The sequence below is a fragment of the Berghia stephanieae genome, chromosome 7 (genome assembly GCF_034508935.2).
Source record: "Berghia stephanieae isolate SIO BIC M18660-M18661 chromosome 7, UCSD_Bste_1.3, whole genome shotgun sequence".
Classification (NCBI taxonomy): Eukaryota; Metazoa; Mollusca; class Gastropoda; order Nudibranchia; family Aeolidiidae; genus Berghia; species Berghia stephanieae.
Genome location: NC_088366.1, coordinates 38,881,182 through 38,908,113, shown reverse-complemented (window position 1 = coordinate 38,908,113; position 26,932 = coordinate 38,881,182). Strand labels below are relative to the sequence as shown.

The following is a 26,932-nucleotide window of genomic DNA, read 5'->3' as shown; positions in this document are numbered from 1 at the left end:
TGGGAGAAAAAGGGAAGGGCGGTCATGGCCTTAGAATATTCTTGGGTCTATAAAATCCCAATCAAACTTCAACTTATAGGTAAGTCTCGTTTAATTTTCTAATTTTATAGACCCAATGAATATTCATATGGCCTTGCCCGAGACTTTAAAGCCGTAACAGCTATTGTAGGGATCCCATATATGAATGGGCATACACAATTATAAGCATATTCTTCCATTATGCAATATTAAAACGCTTAAACCTATGTAAAAAGGAACTGTGTTCTAAGCCATGAGGTTCCATGAACTACTTTCATTCAGTATGTAACCAGTTTTTTAATCTATTGCAGCCTGTGTCCTAAGCCAGACACTGCATAGATATTTATGATATACATTCATAACTCTGTGATTAAATTCAGGCACTGGGTAAACATGTTTAATCTATTTGCAGCCTGTGTCCTAAGCCAGACACTGCATAGATAGTTATGATATACATTCATAACTCTGTGACTAAATTCAGACACTGGGTAAACATGTTTAATCTATTTGCAGCCTGTGTCCTAAGCCAGACACTGTATAGATTATCAATGAGGTATGAAGTATAACTCAGTCTGTGATTCAGCCAGACACTGAGTAACAAGGTGCCAAATTATGATTTCAGTAAAAATTACTGTAGTTGGTCATTGATGTTTTCATTATCAGCCTGTTGTTAAATCCAGACACTGATAATTATGTTCATAATAAGGATAAATTACTCACACCAATGTGCTTTCAGTAACACTGCTTTCCCAAACGCAGTTCCATCATCTTTTACAATTGGTTTATTGTAGAATTTAGCAAACGTCTTCTGACCAGACCATGCTGCTGCCTGAAGTATGACAGAAATATCTACATCTTTAGTAATAGCTGAAGTGCTCGCAGCCCTGGTGCTGTGTGCTTTGAAGATGGGTATCCCGGTAATACTATGGAATTTTCCTTATTTTTCGGGGTATTATGTTTCAATAATTTAGAAACATGAAAGATGGCACGAGTTTATGTAATATGACACTCTTCTAAATTTAACGAGTGAATGGTTTGGCATCTTTGTCCAGTCACTAAGGCACATAATGTGACTAATTTGAAAGTGAGCATTTGTAAAGTTAATTCCTTACAGGGTGAGCATTTTTCCACACACAAAAAATTAACAATATTGAAATCCCAAATTTTGGTATATCTTGGTTTGCTTGGGTGAGCCAAGAAAACACTTCTCATCAACCGCAGACCTGCCACTTCACGAAAAAGGAAATCAGTATGACATTGTAAAAAAATCAGTATCTGGGGAAAAAAATCAGTATGAGACGTAAAATTATCCAATTATCCCCCCCCCCCCCCCCCCCCTTATTTTTCCCCAACACCCAAAATGGCACGCACAACGCCAATCTGGCAATCAGACTACTAACTTATTTAAGATGTGCACTGGAACGATCAGAAGCAGGACGCGTGGTTATATCAGTACAGCTCGCTGCGCTTCACAGAAAGAAAACGAATAACGCGCCGTGTGTGTTTCTATCTGTGGTGTGCATTCACAAAGAGTCGAAATCAATGGACACGGGTACGCCGTGGTCGTTCCACTAATTTGTGAGAAAGACAAATAACGAAAGATGGACTGCGGGCCCTTGGTCACTTGGTGAAATCGGTACGATCGGCAAGTAAATCGGGAAATCGGTAAATACGAAAAAAAAGGTCTTGCAAATCGGTATGATACCGATTAATCGGTATGAACGGCAGGTCTGCAACCGTTTTATTTTGTTATCTTCTCCGATGGAAGGTTGGTCGAAAATGCAAGATAATGCAGAACGAGCAGTATTAACTGCACTATAACAAAGGCCTTTTTCAGAAAGGTGTAATAAAAATTCTAGACAGTGTGAAACACTATATTCCTCGACATCCCACTGTTTATCAGAACAAAATTCAATCCATTTCTTAAGGTAAACATGATATTGTTTAATAGTATTTGGTCTCCAGCCTTTCATCAAAGTCTTGACAACTTGTCGGGACAACCCTTGTCTTTTGAAATTCTTCCTGATAAGACACATGCCATTAGTTGGAGTTTTGGGTATAGTGGGTGTACTGCTGGGTGGTTTGATGGTAAAATTAACAAATTTTTGGCTTTCTTCAGAAAAAAAGGAGGAAGGCACATCATTTCCATAAGTTTTGGATACCAAGGAGCTATTGTCCAGCGTGGCACGACCATCAATATCTTTGTACTTTGGTCTTCTTGGATTTTCCTGAAAATCCTGGAGATAAGATTAAATGGTGGGAAAATTTATCCGTAAGTATCCCATTTATGTTGAAATGAGTTAATGGCGCAGGCTTCAGGGTCAGGATAGAAGGACATATATCTAGGTAATTGTTTGTTTGCACGAGAAGCAAACAGATCTATTTCAGGGCATCCAAATTTCTCAAATAACCTATCAAAGACTTCTGGGTGTAATGTCCATTCTGTATGAATTCTAACTTTCCTACTGTGTGAATCGGCTATATTTGATTTTCCAGCTATATGACAAGCAGACAACCAGATACCTCTTTCTTTACACCACAAGATAATTTGTTTAATATAATAGTTAACAAGTATAGAGTGTGTACCCCCAAGATTATTAATCTATGAAACGGCAGTCTGATTATCCATTTGGATCTGTATATGACAATTCTTAAAATTACACAGGGACTGAATACCCAACAACCCTGCTTTGATTTCGAGAACATTTATGAGTAGTTTGGATTACTCTTCTGTCCACATGACGTGTGCATTTCTATCATTGAAAACTGCCCCCCATGCAAAAACTAGATGCGTCTGTTTGAATAATGACATCTGCATTACAATGAGAAATCATTTTCCCACTATAAACTCCCTCTTTAATCCACCATTGTATTTCGTGTACACATTCTTCATTAAGAGTGGTTCCTAAAGTGATTAAAATTATAATTTGTCTCTAATGATTTAATTTTAAGCATTTCAAGTTCTCTTTAATAAAGCGGACCATATTCAATCGCTGGGAAACTAGCCACAAAGACTCCAATTAATCTTGCTAATTCCCTTACTGTAAGGGAGGTATTACTTATCACATTCTTTGACATCTGGATGATATGATTTCTTTTATCCTCACCTAAACTTATTTTCATCAGTGTCGAATCTAGAATGAAACCTAAATGTAATAGTTCTGCGTAGGTTTTTTGGTAAACAATCTTGGGCTATCTCGAAACCCCTGAAGCAGAACCATATATTCATAAACTTGACCCTCAAAAATAAATTTTAAGCATTTTGTAAAATTGGGGTGCATTGGGATGCTATGAAAAGCATTGGATATATCAATACATGTCATGTAGCAATTTTGTTGCATGAGATTAAGACACGTAGTTAATCCCTCAATCTTGAAGTGAGTAAATTTAACAACATTTTTATTCAAGCATTGAGATTAAGAATGGGTCTGTATTTGTTGTTATTCGATCTTTTCTCTCGTAAGAAAATATTATTCATGTAATCTCCCTCTTCAACAGTGCTCTCCTCAATTAGTTCTTGTTTCAATAATTCTCCAATTAGAGCCCTTAATGCTATGGTTTCCTGTGCATTAAATTTCAATTGATGGGGAATTTTATTTTGAATTGGTGGAGAAATGAATTGGATTTTACAGCCTTTGACACATTGTAAGATTATTTTGTCTTCTGTGATTTTTTCCCAATTATGAATAAAATGTCTTGTCCGACCACCTAAAGCTAAATCGTTTCCTTCACTCATATCTAATATGGTTTGTTTCGTCGACCCTGTTGTCGAGTTTTGTTGCTGTTTTCCAAAAAGAGAGTCCTCGCACAGATATTGCTCAGAACATAATGACGAGAATTCTAGTTTAAACTAGACTTCAGACTTAAAATTCTGTCGTCTATGTAAAACTAGGCTGTGTGATCCGCCACAACGCCACGGAATTTGCACAGGAGTTAGTGATGGAGTCTATATCCTGTTGACAAACTGAATCTATATCTATTTTAGTCAGTTTTTCGAAACACATAGTCATGGCGTTTAAACTTTTCAGGAGTGTTGTTTGTATTTTTTTAATACTCGAGTCAGTTTGTCTAGTTTCTTTTTGGGGCATCTTCAAAATTTCTGGATTACAAATAAGAGTCTCCATTCTGCCACAATTTGTAGGTTTTATGTACTTTTGAAGTAGTTGGTCCCTATCTGACATTTGCATTCCATTGCACAGGATATTATCAATTCCGCTTGCTAGGTCATCATTAATTAAGGGGCCTTCAATTTTCTTTGTACCTGATACATCTAAGTAAGAAATTGATGATGACGTTTGTGCTTCTGACACTTCACCATCTTCTTGTCCATCATTTACATTGTTAATTGTTTCGTAGTTAGTATTCAGAGTCACATTCTGTCATCTCCTTATCGTAAGCATTTTTCAATTCCGTGACAACCGGAATGATCGCCATGAGCTTATTAAGCTGTTGTTTTATTTCTGAGAGTTCGCCGTCGCCACCATTGTCAGGTTTTTTTACTTTTCTTTACTTTTGAAGGCTCGCCCTTCTTCCTACCTTCAGCCTTACTAGAAAACACATCACTCCTATTTTCACCATCGTCATTGTCATTATTTTTACTTTGACTGGTTTCATTGTTACACGCTGTCCTGTTAAGGAACTGGGTCAGTGGGGCATCCGGCGCCATTGTCTTAATTAATTAATGTAAGCGCGACAACACGCACGATGAAATCGATAACAATCCACAAAATATCTTAGTAATTTAAGAACAAAATCATAATCCACGTATCATCACATGATAATTTAACCACAAAATAATATATTTTCAATAACTATTGCATCAATATAAGTAGATAATTAATTTTTAATCCAAGAGAATTAAAAACACGATGATTGCTTTGCAAGGTTCACTTTTTAAGTGATTGCGCATGTGCAGGGACGCTTTTTCTCGGGCAAGGCCATATGAATATTCATTGGGTCTATAAAATCTTTCTCTACTAATTACTCAGGCCCACAACGCGTTTCTCTTTCATGAACTTATTGTCAGTTTTTACTCAAATCAATTGCAATTTGTTAACAAAACGTTAGGAAATTTTGTTGCTTTTCGCTTGCAAAATTTGGGAATTTGGTTGCATAATTTCGGATTTAATTTTGCAACAAAAAAAAACACAAAAAAACGCCATGCCAGCTATAAGCGCAATCGCACCATTAAAACTCAGGTGAGAAGAAGCAACCCCAAAATTAGCCCACAAACTGAAAGACCTAACCCTAATTACCTCAAAAAACCATCACAAATGAAACTCCCAGAACATGACACAAATCCAGAAAGCCCTTCTACCACAGAACTAAAAAACTTCGATATTGGAGGGAATAATGGATAAATACCATTCCCAAGTGAGGTAGGTTAATCAAAGACCCAACAGAACTTATGCCAGGCTTCAGGATTGGCAATCGAAAAAAGTGGGTTGTCTCAAGCCGACTACTGACAGGACAAGGCAGGACTGTCTGAGGGAGTCAGCCAACTGTCCCCATTCTCAGGGAATGCCAGAGACGGCAGATTACATAATCCTATACTGCCCTGTGACAAGATTAGTGGGAGATTTCAAGGCAGTTCTCAACTGCATTGACAAATTTAAAGACTGGCTGGAGACTTCCAATATGAAGATGTAACCATACGATACTACTACTACTACTACTACTACTACTACTACTACTACTACTACTACTACTACTACTACTACTACTACTACTACTACAAAAATAAAAGATAAGATTTGAACCAGACACAAATTTTTTCAAAAATCTAGTCGATTGAAATTTCCCCAAAACACTTGCAAAAGTACATGTTTTATCCTCCAGCATGATGAAATAGCATATTCCATATAATAAATGAACATAATAATCAAACAAAATGACGTGTAAACCACGTCAATGAGTAGAAAGTACTCCAGGGAAGAGGTCCACTTTTTTTCAGACATTTCCTTCAAATGATCTTTGCAAAATAAATAAGTGAACATCAGGAAATACGTACTTTTGCACATTGGCAGAAAAAAGCTTTAATTACTAGCAAAATGCAATCAGATTCAGATTAATTATCCCGTGAAACAATGCAGATCGACGAAACTTATCACACACTGTGAGAAACTGGACTGGCTGAATTAAAAATTCATCCTACCTTTTTGTTCGAGTCAAAAATTTCCTTCTAAAAATTCAACATGAAATCATGAATGATAAGCACAATGTTTGAACCAGCAGCATAAGATCAGCATAAATCAACCTCTTAAGAAACTCATATCATCCATCATGACTTTACTTCCCCTACGCCTGTTTTTACTTACTTTATGGACTCGTCTGGGAATTATATTGCTTGGTTTTGCCTTGACTTACTCTGGGATCCTTAACTGAGAGGGTGCAGTAAAATGTGTTATTCCTTTTATGGAGGATGATTTTTCCAATGTAAATCGTCTCTTTGTATGTTATTATGGGTATCGATATATCCATTGGAATAAGAGCGCTTCCCTTTTATACGGGATCATACGCTTGTGTCCACCTTGTGTCTTTTGTGGCTTCAACCCCCTACCACCCCAAGGTCGTTTAGTGCCTCCTGGTCTATGTCACATGACTGTATCCTGATTTTTATTTTACTGAATGGACAGTAAAATTGCTCGCTACCCTTTAGATATGATGTCAGACTAAAATAAAGTGCTTTTCACCACACTCTAAAGAACGAGTCACCCTATTATTATTAATTGAATCCCTTTGCTTGAGAGGCTAGTATTGTACAAACTGAGGTATTGCAAATCACGCCAAAACCATAACTGAGGGAAAAAAAAAACATTCACCTCTTTATTTGCTTCTTCTCTCGTCTTAAATATACTTCGCTCCCCGATTTAAAAAAAAATAAATACAGGTCACCCTATTATCCATTTTGATCCAGTCTTATTGGCGCAAAGAATGATTATTTACCTTACCTTCCACACATATACAGCTTCATTAGCCAATGATAACTTTATTGTTCCTATACATAATCTATCAAGAAAGCATTAGAAAAAATTTAAAAACTTAGAAAACGAAGTGGCACTTCGAAGTCTGTTTTCTCTCTCCAATTTTTAAATTGCGAGTACCATTTTCCCGAAAAATACACAATGGCAATGCTTTTTCAATTTTCTAACGCACTAGGACAAATCCTAGCGTGTCCTTTGACTATTTATAAATTACCAGTAGGGGGTATTCCCATGGAATAAAACGGCGTCCCATCTTCGACTATTAAAATCTACAATAGTAGACAGAGCAACAACATGGGCACCATGCGTATTAAGTGTGTATAAATTTATCACTCGTCTTTTGTTTAGTAATAAATAGACATCAATAGACAAACAGATAAAATCAACACTTCATTTATCAAAATAAAACTACAGGTTAATGAAAACAGAAAAAAAAAACAACAATATATTTCGTGTTTATTCTTGTTTTAAACTATCTAAAACAAAAATGATGCTACTTTAATAAAATATTCATGAGGTTTTCCGGAACTTTATTCTATTTTGTCAATAATGTGAGATCTCATTCTCAAGGCAATTTGTGTGCTGTTACAAACTACAAAGAGGTGTAAAGATTCCAATCATACTCAAAGCTGAAAACAAGAATTTGATGGCCTTCTCAAAAATACGATACCTTCATATTATGATTTGGTACAAATAGAGATAAGATGTTTGTCCTTGAGACAAACTCGACTGAAATTTTATATCAATTAAAATGTCTTTTTTCTATGCTGTAAAGTTTTAAAACGGCATTTTTATTCCTTTATTTTACACTTTTTATTGTGAAAATGAAGTAGGAATACAGCTGAAACCTTCCTCTTTACGATGATACCAAATTTAGCTCTGCACGTTTTTTCATGGCCAAGGTATTAATGGCTGAATGACCCGGTTTTAAAATAGTCATTTTCTCGACGCATGACGCAAAATATATCGGGGGGGGGGGGGGGGGGGGGGGGGGGTTCTGCCACAAAAATGGCATTACTTGTGGTACCTACTTTAATAAATATGTCATTGTTTTGAGGATTATCTTGTACATGTTATAGGTTTTCTACCAGCTGTTCTCTGAATAGCTTTAAACTTTATCCTTACTGTACAAACAACTGGGACATGGTCACTGTCTACATCGGCGCCTGGATAGGTTTTGCAATTTAATATGCCATTTCTGAATCTTGATGATACTGCTATAAAGTCTATCTGGTTCCTTGCTCTGTCCCCTGGTGATTGCCATGTCCAGGTTCTTCTTGGGTGTTGTTGAAACCAGGTGTTTGAAATCATTAATTTATTTGTTCTACACCAATCTGCCCAGATGTTTCCTCGTTCATTTCTGTCTCTGAGTCCATGTGGTCCGATTATGTCACCATCTCTGCCTCTGCCAATCTTAGCATTTAGGTCCCCCATTACCATAAGGACTTCTTGTGATTTACACATTCGTTTTGCTTTGTCTAGTGAATGGTAAAACTCTGTCATATCTGCATCTGTCGCCTCTTCTGTTGGTGCATAAACTTGGATAATATTGGTGTCAACTACAGGTCCTCTTAGCTTAACCAGCAAAACTCTGTCTGAGATTGCTACGTGCCCTTTGTAAAATTTGGTTGATTTTTGGTCTAAGATCATCCCTACTCCTTTTTGGAAAGAAGTTGTATCCAAAACAAACAAGGGGAACTGCTATTTGAAGAACAACATATAGAAAGCCGATGGGTAGAATACATAGGCGAACTGTACAATGATCCAAATAGAAATGAACCACCACTGAAATTCAAAGAACCATTAAGCGGACCAAACATCACCAAAAGTGAAATTGAACATGCCATGGAACGAATGAGGGATGGTAAAGCAACAGGCCCTGATGAAATATCTGTAGAGGTATTAAAAAGCCTAGGAGATCTAGCAATTGATGAACTTCACATATTATTCAACAATATATACAATACTGGGAAAATTCCAGAAGATCTCTGTAACTCTATTTTCATAGCAATACCAAAGAAAGCAGGTGCAGTCAGATGCGAAAATTTTAGAACTATAAGTTTAACAAGCCACATCAACAAAATACTGTTGCGTATAATTATCAACAGGCTAAGGAATAAGATTAACCCGAAATCGCAGAAGAACAATATGGATTCCAACCTGACAGAGGGACAAGGAACGCAATATACCTCCTCCGTGTTTTAAGTGAAAGAGCTATACAGGTTCAGACCCCACTATACCTCTGTTTTGTCGACTACAAAAAAGCTTTTGATAGAGTACGCCACGAAGAAATACTAAAACAACTGCACTCCATTGGCGCTGATGAGAAAGACCTCAGACTCATGCAAACATTATACTACACCCAGCAGGCATCTATCAAAATCGGAAACTCTACAGGAAATTCCATTCCTATTAAGAAAGGAGTCCGTCAAGGGTGTGTTGCCTCACCAGATCTGTTTAATCTATACCAAGAAACAATCATGAGGGGCATAAATAATATGGAGGGAATAAAAGTAGGAGGTCACAACATAAATAATATAAGATACGCAGACGATACGGTACTCATTGCAACATCAGAAATCCAACTTCAAAAGATTGTTGACAAAGTGGTAGTAGATAGTGAAGCCAAGGGAATGGAAGTGAATATCACCAAAACGGAATGCATGGTAATACAGAAAAACCCCGAAAACAACAACACCTGCAATATAACGATTCACGGCGAGCAACTTACCAACGTAGAAAGTTTTAAATACCTAGGTTCAATAGTGACAACAGATGGAAGATGTAACCGAGACATACGAGCAAGAATAACTCAAGCCAAACAGGCCTTCATGGACCTGGGAAACATTTTGAAAAACAAACAGATGTCGTTCGGGATTAGATTCCGAGTCTTGAAGTGCTACGTGTGGCCAATCTTGTTATACGGATGCGAAAGCTGGACTACAAATGCAGAAACACAAAAGAACATTGAAGCTTTTGAAATGTGGTGCTTGAGAAGGATGCAGAGAATATCGTATACTGCACACAAAACGAACGAAGAAGTGCTAAAACAAACATACCAACAAAGGAAACTAATGCCCTTAATAGTGGATCGACAACTATCCTTTTTCGGACACATAGTAAGGAAAGATAAGAATGAATACCTGGCAAGTTGTGGAAAAATACCTGGTAAACGCGCCCGGGGGAGACAAAGAAAAACACTCATAGACCAACTGAAGGGCTTCATCAACCTAACAATCCAAGAGCTGTTTGAAAAAGCAAGAGACAGGGAGGAATGGAGAGAGATAATTCATGCAGTATCCGAAGCCTGGACCAGGCATGGAACCTAGAAGAAGAAGAAGAAGAAGTTATAGGTTTTATAAACCAAGACTTTGCATATTTGCCCATATTCTATGTGTCTTGATTTTTTAAAATCGTTTAAATTCATTCTAACTGGAAAAATACAATACAAAATAAGTAACTAAAATACTTTTAGAGTATTCAGCAGAAAAAATAAACAAGTATTAATTTATCTCGTACCATACGTTTTCAATTGTTGTCTCTAAAGCGATTCTTACCTCTAGATTAAAACATTTTTAACACGCAGCTGTGATTTAAATTCAATACTATCTTTTAAATATTCACACACAAGTTCGGACTAAAGGCCAGAGGTATGGCCTATCTCAATTTATCAAATTAATATATAAAGTGTTGCTATTGGTTATTGGTTGTATATTTTTACATTTTTGTGCATTTGCATATATATATATATATGTATACATTGTCGCCATAGATTCTCAACTTTGTGTGTTTATATATTTTTTATGCATGCCACGTCTGTAAACGAATTTCCATTTTTTGGATGAATAAAGTAAATATCATTATTATTATTATATTATTATTATTATTATTATTATTATTATTATTATTATTATTATTATTATTATTATAATTATTATTATTAAATTGCCTGAAGCTAAATTTTGAAAATTGACCTTTGAAATAAATTTCATTTGCCTATTTTACACTGTCAAAATAAAATATGTTTGTCTTTGAATTTTAAAAAAAAAAAAAAGAAAGTTAGAACTGCTACCAATCAAAACTTTCTCTGAAAATTGGTTTTGAAAAAAATGTTATTATTATATGAATTTATGGGTGGAATTTCCCTGAGGGTGGGGCAGTATTGGCTGCTCATGATTCTAAACTAGTCCATGACCTTGCTATCTCTTCATCCTCTTATTCTTATATCAATTTTGCTTTACATGTCGCTCAGTGTCTTTGGTTGTATATTTTTACATTTTTGTGCATTTGCATATATATATGTATACATTGTCGCCATAGATTCTCAACTTTGTGTTTATATATTTTTTATGCATGCCACGTCTGTAAACAAATTTCCATTTTTTTTGGATGAATAAAGTATATATTATTATTATAAGACATGATTTTGCTTGGGTCCTGTCTGGAGTCTTTTGCAAGTTTATTATTATTATATTATTACCGTTCACTCCGCTTAATCGCACACTCCACTCAAATGCTACACATTCCCGAAAAACTGAATTTTTTCTATATAATCGCTCTTCTTAATCACTACATCTTGATTCCATCTTGAATGGAGAAAAATATCGAAAAAATAAACACAAAAAAGTAATGAAAATCTGTTTCTCAATGGACCATTTTCTCACGTTAATATTGTATCATGTGTAATAACCTTTCCTGTTATTGCCATTCCACTGTCTCTCTGACCCCTACTATGTCAGAAGAGCAATGCTTGTTGACAACAAAGGATTACCTGACACGACGGGTTAATTGACTCAGCAATCGCTGTCTGCATCAATAGAAGTGAAATGTGATCGCAGTCCACTCAATGCCGAGTGTTTGTTTACATTGTCTGACCCTTCGATTGCAATTCTCTACTTTTACATTGTTTTCTTCTACTGGGCCGTGAACAATAAGAAAGGATTACAGTAAAGACTTTTGATTGATCCATACAGACCCTGTCCACATTGATACATACTCAAAAGTGAGTCATTATAATTGTTTAATGAAAAAAGCCAACAAATGGATTTAAAGAAATCAAAATTTAACCAATGAATTGCCTTAAACGGTCTTGGCCTTATATGGTAATTGCATTATCTGAAAAAAAAAAAACAATAAAAAGACTGCACCACTTATAAAAGATTGTGTCATCACAATTTACCATCATTACAGCAAGCTCTCCCCAAAGTGCAGAGATCTCACTCTTCAACAGAAACTTCCAATTGATCGCAATTGCAGAATCAATTCCAAAGCAAACGCAAAGCGAGCTAGCTACAAAGTATGGCGTATTGAGAAACCAAGTCTTTCATTTGCTAAAAATAACAAGGATGATGTTGCAGTTAAGCGAATAATGGATCAAATCTGGGACATAAACGACAGAGAAATGGCAAGCAAGGTGACGTTGAAAATGCCTTCGTCATGTGGAATTAAATCATGGCGTTCGATTGTCTGAAGACCAAATTAAGCAAAAGTCAACTGAACTGGCATCAACTAAAGGCACATCTTTCTCCCCATCAGATGGCTGGTTCTCGAGATGGAAAGGTCGACACAATGTCGTGTTTAAAAAAGAACATTGTGAAAAACATGATGCTGATGATTCATGATAACTATTCCAGTAAAACAAAAGAAACAAAAAAAAAAAAAACCTTACCTTCTAATGAGGTTATATCTTAAACATGATGGTCCCAAGCCCGCAGAAATTATCAGAGCTGGTGCTTAGATGCTATTTTTAGCTTCTCCGCTTAATCAACACTAACTCAAACTCAGAGAGTGCGATCAATTATTATTATTATTATTATTATTATTATTATTATTATTATTATTATTATTATTATTATTATTATTATTATTATTATTATTATTATTATTATTTTTATTATTAATATCATTATTGTCAACATTATCATTTGAGAATCTACTCCAGAAAAACTTACTTCATGTTATCCACAAAGCAGTCGAGAACACCAGGAAGAAGTTCCTCTAAATTCAACCATATTGAAGTAAAAGTATCTGTGTGCTTTTCACAGATATAGTGGGGTACTTTAGTTTTGTTCAACTTGACTTCCAACTGAGATCCACCGTCGCCTGGAACTGAAATGAAAAAATCAAGTTAGTTTGAGTTATTGAAACAGAAGAATACAAGCAACAAGATATATATTATTATACTAAGATGACTACTCATTAATCTGTGGCTCACACTTCTATGTTATGACGATCGGCCCAATCAGCAAAGTCTGTACCTCACTTGTGCACTGCCACAAACCCGCCTAGAAGCTTCATCAAAACACACCGTTCAACTAGATGCTCTGCGGTTTCTGGCTCATTACCACAACAGGTATATAATGGACAGGTGGAAAGTCCCCACTGATGAAGCGATTTTTCCATTAGGCAGGTTCTCGACTGAAGCTGATTAGCTGCCACACAGTGTCTCCTCTTGCTGGCGGAAAAGCCTGACAATTTCTCCCCCAGTTTTGAGGAGTCTATGCCCTGCCCCCTAAAGGGGTTGAATCGTCCACACCAACTTCCATCTCATATATATGCATCTCTGTCTGAAGTCAGGGAATCTACGCACAAGGGTTGCTGGGACTTATCTCGGCTCAAAACGGGGGCACCGTCCATTATGCGCTTGAAAGGGATATCTCCATTCCCTCTCTCTTTGATCTTATTAAGCCAGTTCTTTGTAATCGTCTCCCGCCATTGGCTGGTGATCCCTTGTAAAGAGCTTTGAGCTCGTTTAGTGGACACAGCACGATATAAATGCTCTATTTTTTTTTTTTGGGGGGGGGGGGGTTTATACAATCACCGCCATGACCACATCATTCCTACCACCACGACATCTTTCCTTCAACCACTTCTACCACATAATCATTTCTCCCACAACTACTACTACAACCACCATTATTACATCATCATTCCTACCACCATCAACACATCCTCATCCCTACCATCACTATACAGCCTCCACTACCACATCCTTATTCCTCCCACCAATACTATAATTACCACCACAGCTACTACAATAACCACTCATGGGTCAAAGTTAGCATCAGTCATTTCGCTTGAAATGTTGAATGCCATACAAAAAACCTGAAACAATCCAGCGTAGTAGTAGTAGTAGTAGTAGTAGTAGTAGTAGTAGTAGTAGTAGTAGTAGTAGTAGTAGTAGTAGCAGTACTTGTAGTAGTAGTAAAGTGATGGCCGGTGATACATTAAATGATGATATGGTAATGGTGGCAAATGTGAGTGAACTATCAACTCTCTCACCGGCAAAAGTATCAATTAACCAGCAAGACAGTCCTAGAAATTCTCATTCACCGGCATTGCCACTGGCATTTCCGTCGTACGCCAGCAAACTTTGACCCACATAACCGCCAACATCATATTATTACTCCTCCCACCATTCCTACAACCACCACCACCACTGCATCATTCTTACCACCATAAGTACAACCACCACCACAACATCATCATCCCTAACACCACTACCACCATATCATTATAATTCCTAACACCACCTTTCAACTTATGGTCAAACGGTAAGAGAATTTTTTTTAATTGAGTAATTGCATATTTTGCAAGCATTTCATGCAGATCTACTTAATCCTGAAGCATATATTTTTCATTTTTAAAATGCATAAAATTGTATAGACCCACTCAATCCCCAACAGTGTAGCTTCATGAACTCTCGATTGTAAGCGTACAGCAAATATTTGTTTGGTGTGCACCTAATTATGTGCACATAAACACTTCCTTTGAAAACTGAAGCTGTTCAACATGTTGAATGTTGCCAAACTATCCTGTCCCAGTGCATAGTACCTTAAAAATTAAACTTTAGACTTTCGGAAAAAATTAAAGAAATGTACAATAAACAGCCTGCTGTCTGTTAAAGATGCCAATATTATTATTATTATTATTATTATTATTATTATTATTATTATTATTATTATTATTATGATTATTATTATTATTATTATTATTATTATTATTATTATTATTATTATGATTATTATTATGATTATTATTATTATTATTATTATTATTATTATTATTATTATTATTATTATGATTATTATTATTATTATTATTATTATTATTATTATTATTATTATTATTATTATTATATTATTATTATTATTAAATAAAGGAGCTTACGGAATTTCTCCCCAAATACCAATTCCCCATCCCCACCTCTTGTCTATTCGTATATTATTAATATTGGGTTATTAGGAAGAAATGTACAAATAATGTATACTACTACAGAGCCAACATTAATCATCTACATGTTGACACTGGCTCCCTTAACTGAAGAAAAAGAAGTCGAGTATGTGCACATAATAGTATTATAGTTTAGGATTTCATAGCGCCCTGAATACCTTTGAGTGGAAGCGTGTACATACTTTATAAATGCTTCATTGTTATTATTATTATTATTATTATTATGATTATTATTATTATTATTATTATTATTATTATTATTATTATTATTATTATTATTATTATTATTATTATTATTATTATTATTATTATTATTATTATTATATAATAATAATAATAATAATAATAATAATAATAATAATAATAATAATAATAATAATAATAATAATAATAATAATAATAATAATAAATAATAATAATAATAAATAACAATGAAGCATTTATAAAGTATGTACACGCTTCCACTCAAAGGTATTCAGGGCGCTATGAAATCCTAAACTATAATACTATTATGTGCACATACTCGACTTCTTTTTCTTCAGTTAAGGGAGCCAGTGTCAACATGTAGATGATTAATGTTGGCTCTGTAGTAGTATACATTATTTGTACATTTCTTCCTAATAACCCAATATTAATAATATACGAATAGACAAGAGGTGGGGATGGGGAATTGGTATTTGGGGAGAAATTCCGTAAGCTCCTTTGTCCAGCCATCCATTTTTATTTACCTTGGAAATGATCCGATTCGGGTTGTCACATTAGCTCAGTCGTGTAGACTATCATATGTTACAGTGAATGACAAACAGTCGGATGGTGAAAATGTTTGAACTGAGATATTGCCAAGTTTAGTTAGAAGATAAATTTCTTATCAAAAATGAGTTCTTGTCATATATGATTAAATCAACCCTCTTTGTACAACTTCGGGAAAATATCAAAGCTTAATTTCACTTCCAAATATTTTTTACAGCTAGTCAAGTTGAAAATATGAAATTTCAGAAAAGTTGCTGGATACTTTTCCCATACTTCATGAAAAATCACCCGATTTACTTCATATTAAGATTAAAATGCTCTGGAGAGCATATTCTTTCAGAAAATGAAAAAAAATATAATAAAAATGCAAATCCAAAAATGTCACCTTCCGACTGATTATGTCATGCACTGACACATATACTTACTTACTTAATCCTCTTCGGGCCTTGAGGCACATAGGGCATCCACCAGACATCTCCATTTTTTGCGATCGGCTGCTTTTGCGGTGGCTGTATTCCAGGACAGGCCTGCTTCCTTTAATTCTTTCTCCATGGTCCTTCGCCAGGTTTCTTTGGGTCTTCCCCGCTTTCTCTTCCCATCTGCTGTCCAGTACAAGGCTGTCTTGGGAAGTGACCCTTTTTCCATTCTGGCCACATGACCCAGCCAACGCCATCTTCTTCTTTTTATTTGGCTATCAATGCTAGTGCAGTCAGCTTTCTTTAATAGATCCACTGTTCTTATTTTTGTAGGCCAAAATAAATTTAAAATTCTTTTTAAATACTTGTTCTGAAAGGCTTCTAGTTTCTGTATTAAGGAGGATGTCATTTTCCAGCTTTCACTTCAATAAAGCAGTACATTTAAAACATTGCTCTTGTATATTTTCAGCTTTGTCTTTCTCATTATTTGCTTTGATTTCCAAAAGTTTTTCAGCATGCCGAAAGCCTGGTTTGCCTTTTGAATTCTGTGCTTGAAATCGTGTTCTGCATTTCCGTCGTCTGTTATTTTGGATCCGAGGTAGGAGAACTCTGTTACCTCTTCAATTATAAGTTCATCTATCCTAATTTCACTGTGATGTTTTGGATTCACCCTAATGTACACAGTCTTATCAAAATTTATTTTCAGTCCAATTTTCGAGGCATTCTTGTGTAGTACGTTTAGTTTCTCTGAGGCGTCTCTGTGTGTACTGGAAACTAACGCGATATCATCTGCGTAGTCTATATCCTCCAGAAAGGATGTCAGTGTCCAGCGAATGCCTCTCTTCTTACCATCAATTGTATTTTTCATGAGCCAGTCTAGAGCCAGGATAAACAGAAGCGGGGAGAGTATGCAGCCTTGTTTTACACCAGTTGTTACATTAAAGCTGTCTGTTAAATTGTTACCACAGATCACTTGGCATTGGTAGTTGCTGTACATTGCTTTGATTAAGTTGACTATCTTCATCGGTATACCACAATGGCAGCAGCTTCTTATGGTTCACACTATTATGTTATGACGATCGACCCAATCAGCAAAGTCCGGTCCGCATTCGTGCACCGTCGCGAACCCGCCTGGTAGCATCGTCACAACACACCTTTCGACTAGATGCTCTGCCGTTTCGGGTTCTTGCCCACAGCGTGGACATATTGGACAGGAAGTTAGACCCCACTGATGTAACGTACCGGCCGTTAGGCAGCTCCTCGACCGAAGCCAATTCGCAGCCACCCAGTGTCTCCTCTTACTGGTATCAAAGCCTGGCAACTTCTCACCAAGCTTAGAGGAGTGTAGGTCCCCGCCCCCACGAGGGATTGAATTCGTCCAAACCGACTTCCATCTCGTATGTGCAGCTCTGTCCGTAGTCAGGGATTCTGCGTACAAGGGTTGCCGGGACTTATTTCGGCTCGAAACGGGGGCACCGTTCATTATGCGCATGAGAGGGGTATCCCCATTCCCTCTCTCTTTGATCTTACTTTGCCAGTTTCCCGTAATGGTCTCCCTCCGGACATCGGGGGGCTGGATCGCCGCCATTCTCTAGGGGTTGTTGCTAGCGTTCCCGACACTATGTGCATCGACTTGCGAAGTTTTACATCCACCTTCTCAACGTTTCTGCTTCTACCACAATGGCAGAGTATTTTCCACAGGGACTCTCTGTGTAAGCTGTCAAAGGCTTTTTCAAAATCGACAAAAATGGTGTAGAGGGGGCTGTTCCATTCAATGCTTTGCTCCAGGATTTGTCTCAGGGTAAATATGTGGTCACTACATGACTTCCCTTTTCTGAACCCTGCCTGCTCTTTTCTAAGAATGTTTTCAATGTGAGGTGAGATTCTTTTCAGAAGGATTCTATTAAAACTGACACATATAGCCAAATAAAAAATATTAATAATAGGCAAAAGGAATGAAATCGATACCAAAAAAAAATTTAATAATTTGTCTAAAATTAGTAAAATCATGAAAAATTCGTAAGATTCAGCAGGTATGCGATGGGGGCTCGAGTCTGTATAACCATAACATTAGTTTTTACCAAGTATTCGGGAAAATAGACTTCAGCATTATTTTGTCGAGCATTCGAGAATTCGAATTAGAGCACAGTGTTTGGAGAATTAGAGCTCAAGTTTATTTCCCAAGCGTTCAGACAAATAGTAATAGAAGAGGTTAAGTTTATTTCCCGAGCGTTTGGAGAAATAGAGTTCAAGTTTATTATCATGAACGTTTGGAGAAATAATGCAAACACACAAGAAACATGAATTAATGAATTAAATAAGTTTTAGTGTTAAAACAAAAACAAAACAAAAAGTAATAATTATAATAAGGAAGCTGCTATTTCACCGTATTGAGACACTAGTGTGGTAGGATATTTTCACCATACGGTGATATCTTGGAAGGTGATTGTCACAAAAAGAGGTGGGGGGAGGATGGATGGGACATTTATCCCTTGCAACGTTCTGTAAAAAGAAGACGGAATCTAAAAAAAAAAAAAAGTGGCGGAACCAGGATTCGAACCCACAACATCGATTCAGGCTCAGGTAAAACTTCCAGGGCAGACGACTAAACCATTCGGCCATGACACCCACTTCGAAGTAGACGCATATTGTGTATATGTAGTAACAACTGAATTAATTTTGGTTAATTTTATGTTTTTATAGATATTTTATTTTTATTAACTTTCCTTATTTCTATGTGCATTCGGAAACATTCCATATTCTGGAGTGTAGATAATTGTTTAAAATATTTAAAAGAGAGAGTTTCAAATATATGTCTGGGGATAACGAAATTTCGTTATCCCCAGACAGGTGTCTGGGGATAACGAATTTTCATTATCCCCAGACAGGTGTTAAAGGAAAACTTGGGTTGTTTCCCTTAGCAAGAGGAGCTTACGGAAGGCGTGAAACAAAAACGAACAAAAAAAAGAGAAATTCACAAGAAAAGTGTACAATACATTGAGATTATACATATTAAAGCAGGGTGACTTCATGATGGTCCAACCAGTCACCGGCCAGAATGTGTACGAGTAACTTCACTCTCTTTATATAAAATTGAAAAAGAAACACAATTTATTAAATATATTGCCATACCTAAAATCACAGGATATTTAGGTACGCCCTCCGCAAGTTGTGACAATGTAGTGTAGATTGCAAAAAATAAACTCAGAACAACTCTCATTTTCCAGCTCCCTTGAATTGTATCACAATAACTTAACTGTTCTTAAACCGAAATCAAATAGATGAAAACCAGGGTTGCCAGATTATTTTTCAACAAAATGCCAGGGGAAGACTCAAAAAATGCCAAAACATTCAAAAAAATGCCAAAGTCTGTTGACTCCCACCCCCACTAAGAAAACTACTCACTTTTGATAGACAATTTACTATCATATCCTGGTGGCTTGCGTGTTTTATCTTCTTTTTTTTTCTTTTTTTTTTTTTTTGAATTATACTAAATTTCCTGTTGGGGTAATTTTTTACTTACTGACTACTAAGTGGAGTGCTAAACCACTACACCACGGTTGGATTTTAAGAATGAAAAGAAATACATTAACATGAAAGGTAAATACGTAAAGGAGTGAAATCATTGGATGCTGTAAAATCAGACCACCCTAACGAACAGAGTTAAAAGTTAACAGGCGACCATGACGCAAATATACACGAGTTTTGCAGGAGATTCCCAGAAAACTTACGAGGATACTTGTCGAGGGCTGAATTTGAGTGAATATCTGAGGGAGGCAGGGCTAGTTCAGGGTGTGAGTTTTAATAGCAAAGTTTTCCGATGTGAAGAGATTTGTTTTTACGCGTTTAGAAAGGTGTCATTTGAAGTATAATATACAAGAAAAGAAAATGCCAAATGAAAATGCCAAATGCCAAATGATTTTTCTAATGCCAAACGGTTTTCAAAAATGCCAGATTTTTGGAATCTGGCATTTAAAATGCCAAACTGGCAACCCTGATGAAAACACTAAACACTACCAGGTTTTAACATTGTATTAGTAATAGAACAGTAAAGTTAGGTGCCCCAAACGTAAACAATAACAAGTTGCTAGTGATTTCCGTTAGGGACCGGAATAATTTACGCACAATATAGGTCTCCCAATTTTGTAGTTTGAGTTGTAGGCAATACACTTTCAGTATTGAAAATATGTTTACATAAAATCTAACAGTTGCAGAAATAATAATATAAGGCTAAATTATTATGAAAATCAGGCTCCGAATAATTCTCGTTTTGTTCACACCAGCGCAATAATTTGCTCTGGTCTAAAAATAGATAGACTGTAACTTTTGATAAATTTTAGAAAATTTTACCTTTTGTTCCATAAAATATCCATATCTAGACATTATTTGATTCATGATCGAGTATTTATGAATATGTGTTTCTTTTGCCACCTAACAGCCAAATTTTAAAGGTTATTTTTTTCTATTATTTACATTGGAACGTGAGCTGTCAAGACAGGAACATGTGGTTTGCCACGTGCTTCTCAACCTTTGTTTACGGTTACTGCTCTATACAAAGTGAAGTTAAAGACGAAAATACTTCGTCTTGGTCGCTTGTCGCTTATAGCAATGTTGCCAGATATTATTTTATAAATAATCCAAACAATAACGAAAAATTCCAGATTTTAAAATAATTATCCAAATTTCCGAAAAGAAAATGTCTTTAAAAATCTTGAGCTTTTATAAAGGACAATAACCACTGTACGTGCTCAAAGTGCTTTACAAGGGGTCAATGGTCAACAGCAACACTTAAAATGTAGGACGTGACATAACGTTTGTTATGTGATAGGCCCTATTTCAATTGTCTCGGACACAGACAAGGCTGTTAAGGGCCAGGTACTAATTTTACACGCGAGTACGTACGGTGAGAGAATGTGGATAAAGAGCCTTTTCCAAGGACTCAACTATGCGCCAAGCGAGGCTCGAACCCAGGACCTTCAGACCCGAAAGCAAGGACCACAAAGCCGCCCTTTCTCTAGCTTACCCTAATCGCTAGAGAAATAGGGAAATGTCATCACAGGAGCAATGGTAATTGTTATCCAAAATGTGTTATTGTTTTTGCATGAAATAAAATATAATTTTGAAAATGTATTACATGTAAAATAATCCAAAAATCTAAACTTAAAATGTAGAAAACGGCAGGGGCTGCCTGAAGCCTGTGATCGTAAAAATACTAACGAAAGAGTGAAAATGGAGAGGATTCGTATAGGGACGATACAGACGATGGACGTTTCGGGTGAAAACCTTCGTCAGCACAACAATATACAAATTAAGGTGGAAAACAAATAAAATAAAATAAAATGTAAAAATAACTTGTATCGTCTGGACTCAATGGTGGTTGCAGTATGAAGGAAACGTCAACGTGGCGTGGGTAGTCGGTAGGGTGTCCCAGGGGAGTGAATGGGGTGGAAAGAGAGGTCAGCGTGTACCTATCAATCTATCTATCTATCTATCCCTCTAACAACTGATTATCTACTAATTCATAGTCATATACCTTTCTAGCTATCTATCGTTTTCATCTCTTATTGTGTCTACTCGTCCACTTATTTACCCATTTATATACATATATAGCCCAAGCATCACCCGGCTATTTCTCTCTCTCTCTCTCTCTCTCTCTCTCTCTCTCTCTCTCTCTCTCTCTCTCTCTCTCTCTCTCTCTCTCTCTCTCACTCTCTCTCTCACTCACTCTCTCTCCCCCTCTCTCTCTCTCTCTCTCTCTCTCTCTCTCTCTCTCTCTCTCTCTCTCTCAACCCCCCCCCCCCATCTTTCCCAACTCCCACCCCCTTCTTTTTCATATATATATATATATATATATATATATATATATATATATATATATATATATATATATATATATATATATATATATTATATATATCTAGCTGCCTATCTGTCCATAATATACTCCACTTTCCTGTCACATCGGTAACCGACTGTTCGGTATTTTTTTATATTTCCTTAGCGAAGATTCGCCCGCCGCTCTAACACACTGCCCATTCACCCCCCCCCCCCACCCTCGTTACCTTTCACCTCGCCCCCCTCCCCCCGTGACCTTTCACCTCGCCCCCCCCCCCCGCCCCCCTACTGTTCCACAAGAATTTTCTACAACAACAACTACTACTACTACTACTACTACTACTACTACTACTACTACTACTACTACTACTACTACTACTACTACTACTACACACTACTACTATTATTATTATTATTATTATTATTATTATTATTATTATTATTATTATTATTATTATTATTATTATTATTATTATTATTATCACCTTCATCATTACTACTATTTCTAGTTCTAGTACTTATTCTATTACTACTACTTCTTCCAATATTACAATTCTAATATGTCTTTAATCTTCCATTATTTTCTAGTGGATTCCTGTTCCTCCACACGATGACCTCTCTTTCCAACCCGATCACTCCCGACTGCAACCACCATTGAATACAGACGATACAAGTTATTTTGCATTTCATTTTATTTTATTTGTTTTCCACGCTAATTTGTGTATTGTTGTGCTGATGAAGGGTTTGTACCCGAAACGTCCATTGTCGGTATCGTTCCTATACGAAGCCTCTCCGTTTTCACTCTTTCGTTAGTATTTTCATAAACTTAAAATGACAATCTAATCACGTCAAAAATAATCCAAAGATAGGAGGTTTGGATAAAAATAATCCAACCTGGCAATTCTGACTTGTAGTGTTGGGCATATCGTTGTGCTGGGTACATCGATTGCTTTTACGCATTCGATCGACGCCGGACTCGAAAAATGGGGTGTGTCTTTTTTACGAAACCCGCCGAAACCCGCCGAAACCCACGGAAACCCGATGAAACCCGACGAATCCCGACAAAGTTATGGGAAGTAGGTGGCTGTGGGGAGTGAACCTAGAACTCAGGGAAGTGTACACCATTGGGGAGTGAACCTGGGACTGGGTTTCGGCGGGTTTCGTAAAAAAGAACCAGTGCTTTTTTACGAAACCCGCCGAAACCCGCCGAAACCCGGCGAAACCCGACAATATACAGCAAAGTTATGGGAAGTAGACAACTGTGGGGAGTGAACCCGAGACTCAGGGAAGTGTACACCAGTCGGGAGTGAACCTGAGACTAAGTTTATCGGCCGGTTTCGGCGGGTTTCGTAAAAAAGAATTAGTGCTTTATTACGAAACCCGCCGAAACCCGACAATATCCGGCAAAGTTATGGGAGTTTGGCAACAGTGGGGGGTGATCCTGGGAGTCAGGGAATTGCACCCCAGTGGGGAGTTAACCTGGGACTGTGTAAAAAGGATATCAGTGGGAAATAAACCTGGGACTAAAGGGAGATGGATACCATTGAAAGTTGAAGCCGGATATGGGAGTTGAGTACCAGAGGAGAATGAACCTGACACTATAGAAGGTGGGCGCCAGTGGGGAGTGATCCTGGGACTCAGGGAATTTCACACCAGTGGGGAGTTAACCTGGGACTCTGTAAAAAGAATATCAGTGGGAAATAAACCTGGGACTAAAGGGAGATGGATACCATTGAAAGTTGAAGCCGGATATGAGAGATTGGTACCAGAGGAGAATGAACCTGACACTATAGGAGGTGGGCGCCAGTGAGGAGTGAACCTGGGACTATGTAAACAGGATATCAGTGGGAAATAAACCTGGGACTAAAGGGAGGTGGATACCATTGGGAGTTGAAGCCGGATTTGGGAGTTGGGTACCAGAGGAGAGAGAAACCTGACACTATAGGAGGTGGGCGCCAGTGGGGAGTGAACCTGGGACTATGTAAAAAGGATATCAGTGGGAAATAAACCTGGGACTAAAGGGAGATGAATACCATTGAAAGTTGAAGCTGGATATGAGAGTTTGGTACCAGAGGAGAATGAACCTGACACTATAGGAGGTGGGCGCCAGTGAGGAGTGAACCTGAGACTATGTAAACACGATATTAGTGGGAAATAAACCTGGGACTAAAGGGAGGTGGATACCATTGGGAGTTGAAGCCGGATTTGGGAGTTGGGTACCAGAGGAGAGAGAAACCTGACACTATAGGAGGTGGGCGCCAGTGGGGAGTGAACCTGTGACTATGTAAAAAGGATATCAGTGGGAAATAAACCTGGGACTAAAGGGAGATGAATACCATTGAAAGTTGAAGCCGGATATGAGAGTTTGGTACCAGAGGAGAATGAACCTGACACTATAGGAGGTGGGCGCCAGTGGGGAGTGAACCTGGGACTATGTAAACAGGATATCAGTGGGAAATAAACCTGGGACTAAAGGGAGATGGATACCATTGAAAGTTGAAGCCGGATATGAGAGTTTGGTACCAGAGGAGAATGAACCTGACACTATAGGAGGTGGGCGCCAGTGAGGAGTGAACCTGGGACAATGTAAAAAGGATATCAGTAGGAAATAAATCTGGGACTAAAGGGAAAAGGATACCATTGGGACTTGAAGCCGGATTTGGGAGTTGGGTACCAGAGGAGAGAGAAACCTGACAGTATAGGAAATAAACCTGGGACTAAAGGGAGATGGACACCATTGAAAGTTGAAGATTGATATGGGAGTTGAGTACCAGAGGAGAATGAACCTGACACTATAGGAGGTGGGCGCCAGTGTGGAGTGAACCTGGGACTCAGGGAAGTGCACACCAATTTGGAGTTAACCTGGGACTGTGGGAGATGGATAACTGTGGGTATCCGAGCCGAACTAAGGAGTTGGGTACCAGAGGAGAATGAACCTGACACTATAAAAGGTGGGCGCCAGTGGGGAGTGAACCCGGGAGTCAGGGAATTGCACACCAGTGGGGAGTTAACCTGTGAATATCTAAAAAAGGATATCAGTGGGAAATAAATCCGGCTTCAACTCCCAATGGTATCCATCTCCCTTTAGTCCCAGATTTATTTCCTACTGATATCCTTTATACATATTCCCAGGTTAACTCCCCACTGGTGTGCAATTTCCTGAGTCCCAGGTTCACTCTCCACTGGCGCCCACCTCCTATTGTGTCAGGTTCATTCTCCTCTGGTACCAAACTTTCATATCCGGCTTCAACTTTCAATGGTATCCATCTCCCTTTAGTCCCAGGTTTATTTCCCACTGATATCCTGTTTACATAGTCCCAGGTTCACTCCCCACTGGCGCCCACCTCCAATAGTGTCAGGTTCATCTGGTACCAAACTCTCATATCCGGCTTCAACTTTCAATGGTATTCATCTCCCTTTAGTCCCAGGTTTATTTTCCACTGATATCCTGTTTACATAGTCCCAGGTTCACTCCCCACTGGCGGCCACCTCCTATAGTGTCAGGTTTCTCTCTCCTCTGGTACCCAACTCCCAAATCCGGCTTCAACTCCCAATGGTATCCACCTCCCTTTAGTCCCAGGTTTTTTTCCCACTGATATCCTGTTTACATAGTCCCAGGTTCACTCCCCACTGGCGCCCACCTCCTATAGTGTCAGGTTCATTCTCCTCTGGTACCAAACTCTCATATCCGGCTTCAACTTTCAATGGTATTCATCTCCCTTTAGTCCCAGGTTTATTTCCCACTGATATCCTTTTTACATAGTCCCAGGTTCACTCCCCACTGGCGCCCACCTCCTATAGTGTCAGGTTTCTCTCTCCTCTGGTACCCAACTCCCAAATCCGGCTTCAACTCCCAATGGTATCCACCTCCCTTTAGTCCCAGGTTTATTTCCCACTGATATCCTGTTTACATAGTCCCAGGTTCACTCCTCACTGGCGCCCACCTCCTATAGTGTCAGGTTCATTCTCCTCTGGTACCAAACTCTCATATCCGGCTTCAACTTTCAATGGTATCCATCTCCCTTTAGTCCCAGGTTTATTTCCCACTGATATCCTGTTTACATAGTCCCAGGTTCACTCCCCACTGGCGCCCACCTCCTATAGTGTCAGGTTCATTCTCCTCTGGTACCAAACTCTCATATCCGGTTTCAACTTTCAATGGTATTCATCTCCCTTTAGTCCCAGGTTTATTTCCCACTGATATCCTTTTTACATAGTCCCAGGTTCACTCCCCACTGGCGCCCACCTCCTATAGTGTCAGGTTTCTCTCTCCTCTGGTACCCAACTCCCAAATCCGGCTTCAACTCCCAATGGTATCCACCTCCCTTTAGTCCCAGGTTTATTTCCCACTGATATCCTGTTTACATAGTCCCAGGTTCACTCCTCACTGGCGCCCACCTCCTATAGTGTCAGGTTCATTCTCCTCTAGTACTCAACTCCCATATCCGGCTTCAACTTTCAATGGTATCCATCTCCCTTTAGTCCCAGGTTTATTTCCCACTGATATCCTTTTTACACAGTCCCAGGTTAACTCCCCACTGGTGTGCAATTCCCTGACTCCCAGGATCACCCCCCACTGTTGCCAAACTCCCATAACTTTGCCGGATATTGTCGGGTTTCGGCGGGTTTCGGCGGGTTTCGTAATAAAGCACTAATTCTTTTTTACGAAACCCGCCGAAACCGGCCGATAACCTTAGT

The 26,932-nt window shown here is 37.9% G+C and overlaps 1 protein-coding gene across 2 annotated transcripts in view; it reads right to left on the bottom strand.

The window, feature by feature from the left end:
• Positions 1–21,009, bottom strand: part of LOC144977207 (lysosomal phospholipase A and acyltransferase-like) — a 99,334-nt gene extending 78,325 nt beyond the window's left edge. For both annotated transcript variants that reach the window (XR_013646277.1, XM_078922164.1), the window contains exons 1-4: positions 20,953–21,009; positions 20,405–20,442; positions 19,532–19,688; positions 12,953–13,109 (exon numbers count right to left, since the gene is read on the bottom strand). Coding sequence is in view for 1 of the 2 variants with exons in the window: in XM_078922164.1 (XP_078778290.1) it covers positions 12,953–13,109; positions 19,532–19,619 (245 nt within the window). In the remaining variant the exon portion in view is untranslated. The remainder of the gene's footprint in view (positions 1–12,952; positions 13,110–19,531; positions 19,689–20,404; positions 20,443–20,952) is intronic.
• Between the last annotated feature and the right edge of the window lie 5,923 nt (positions 21,010–26,932).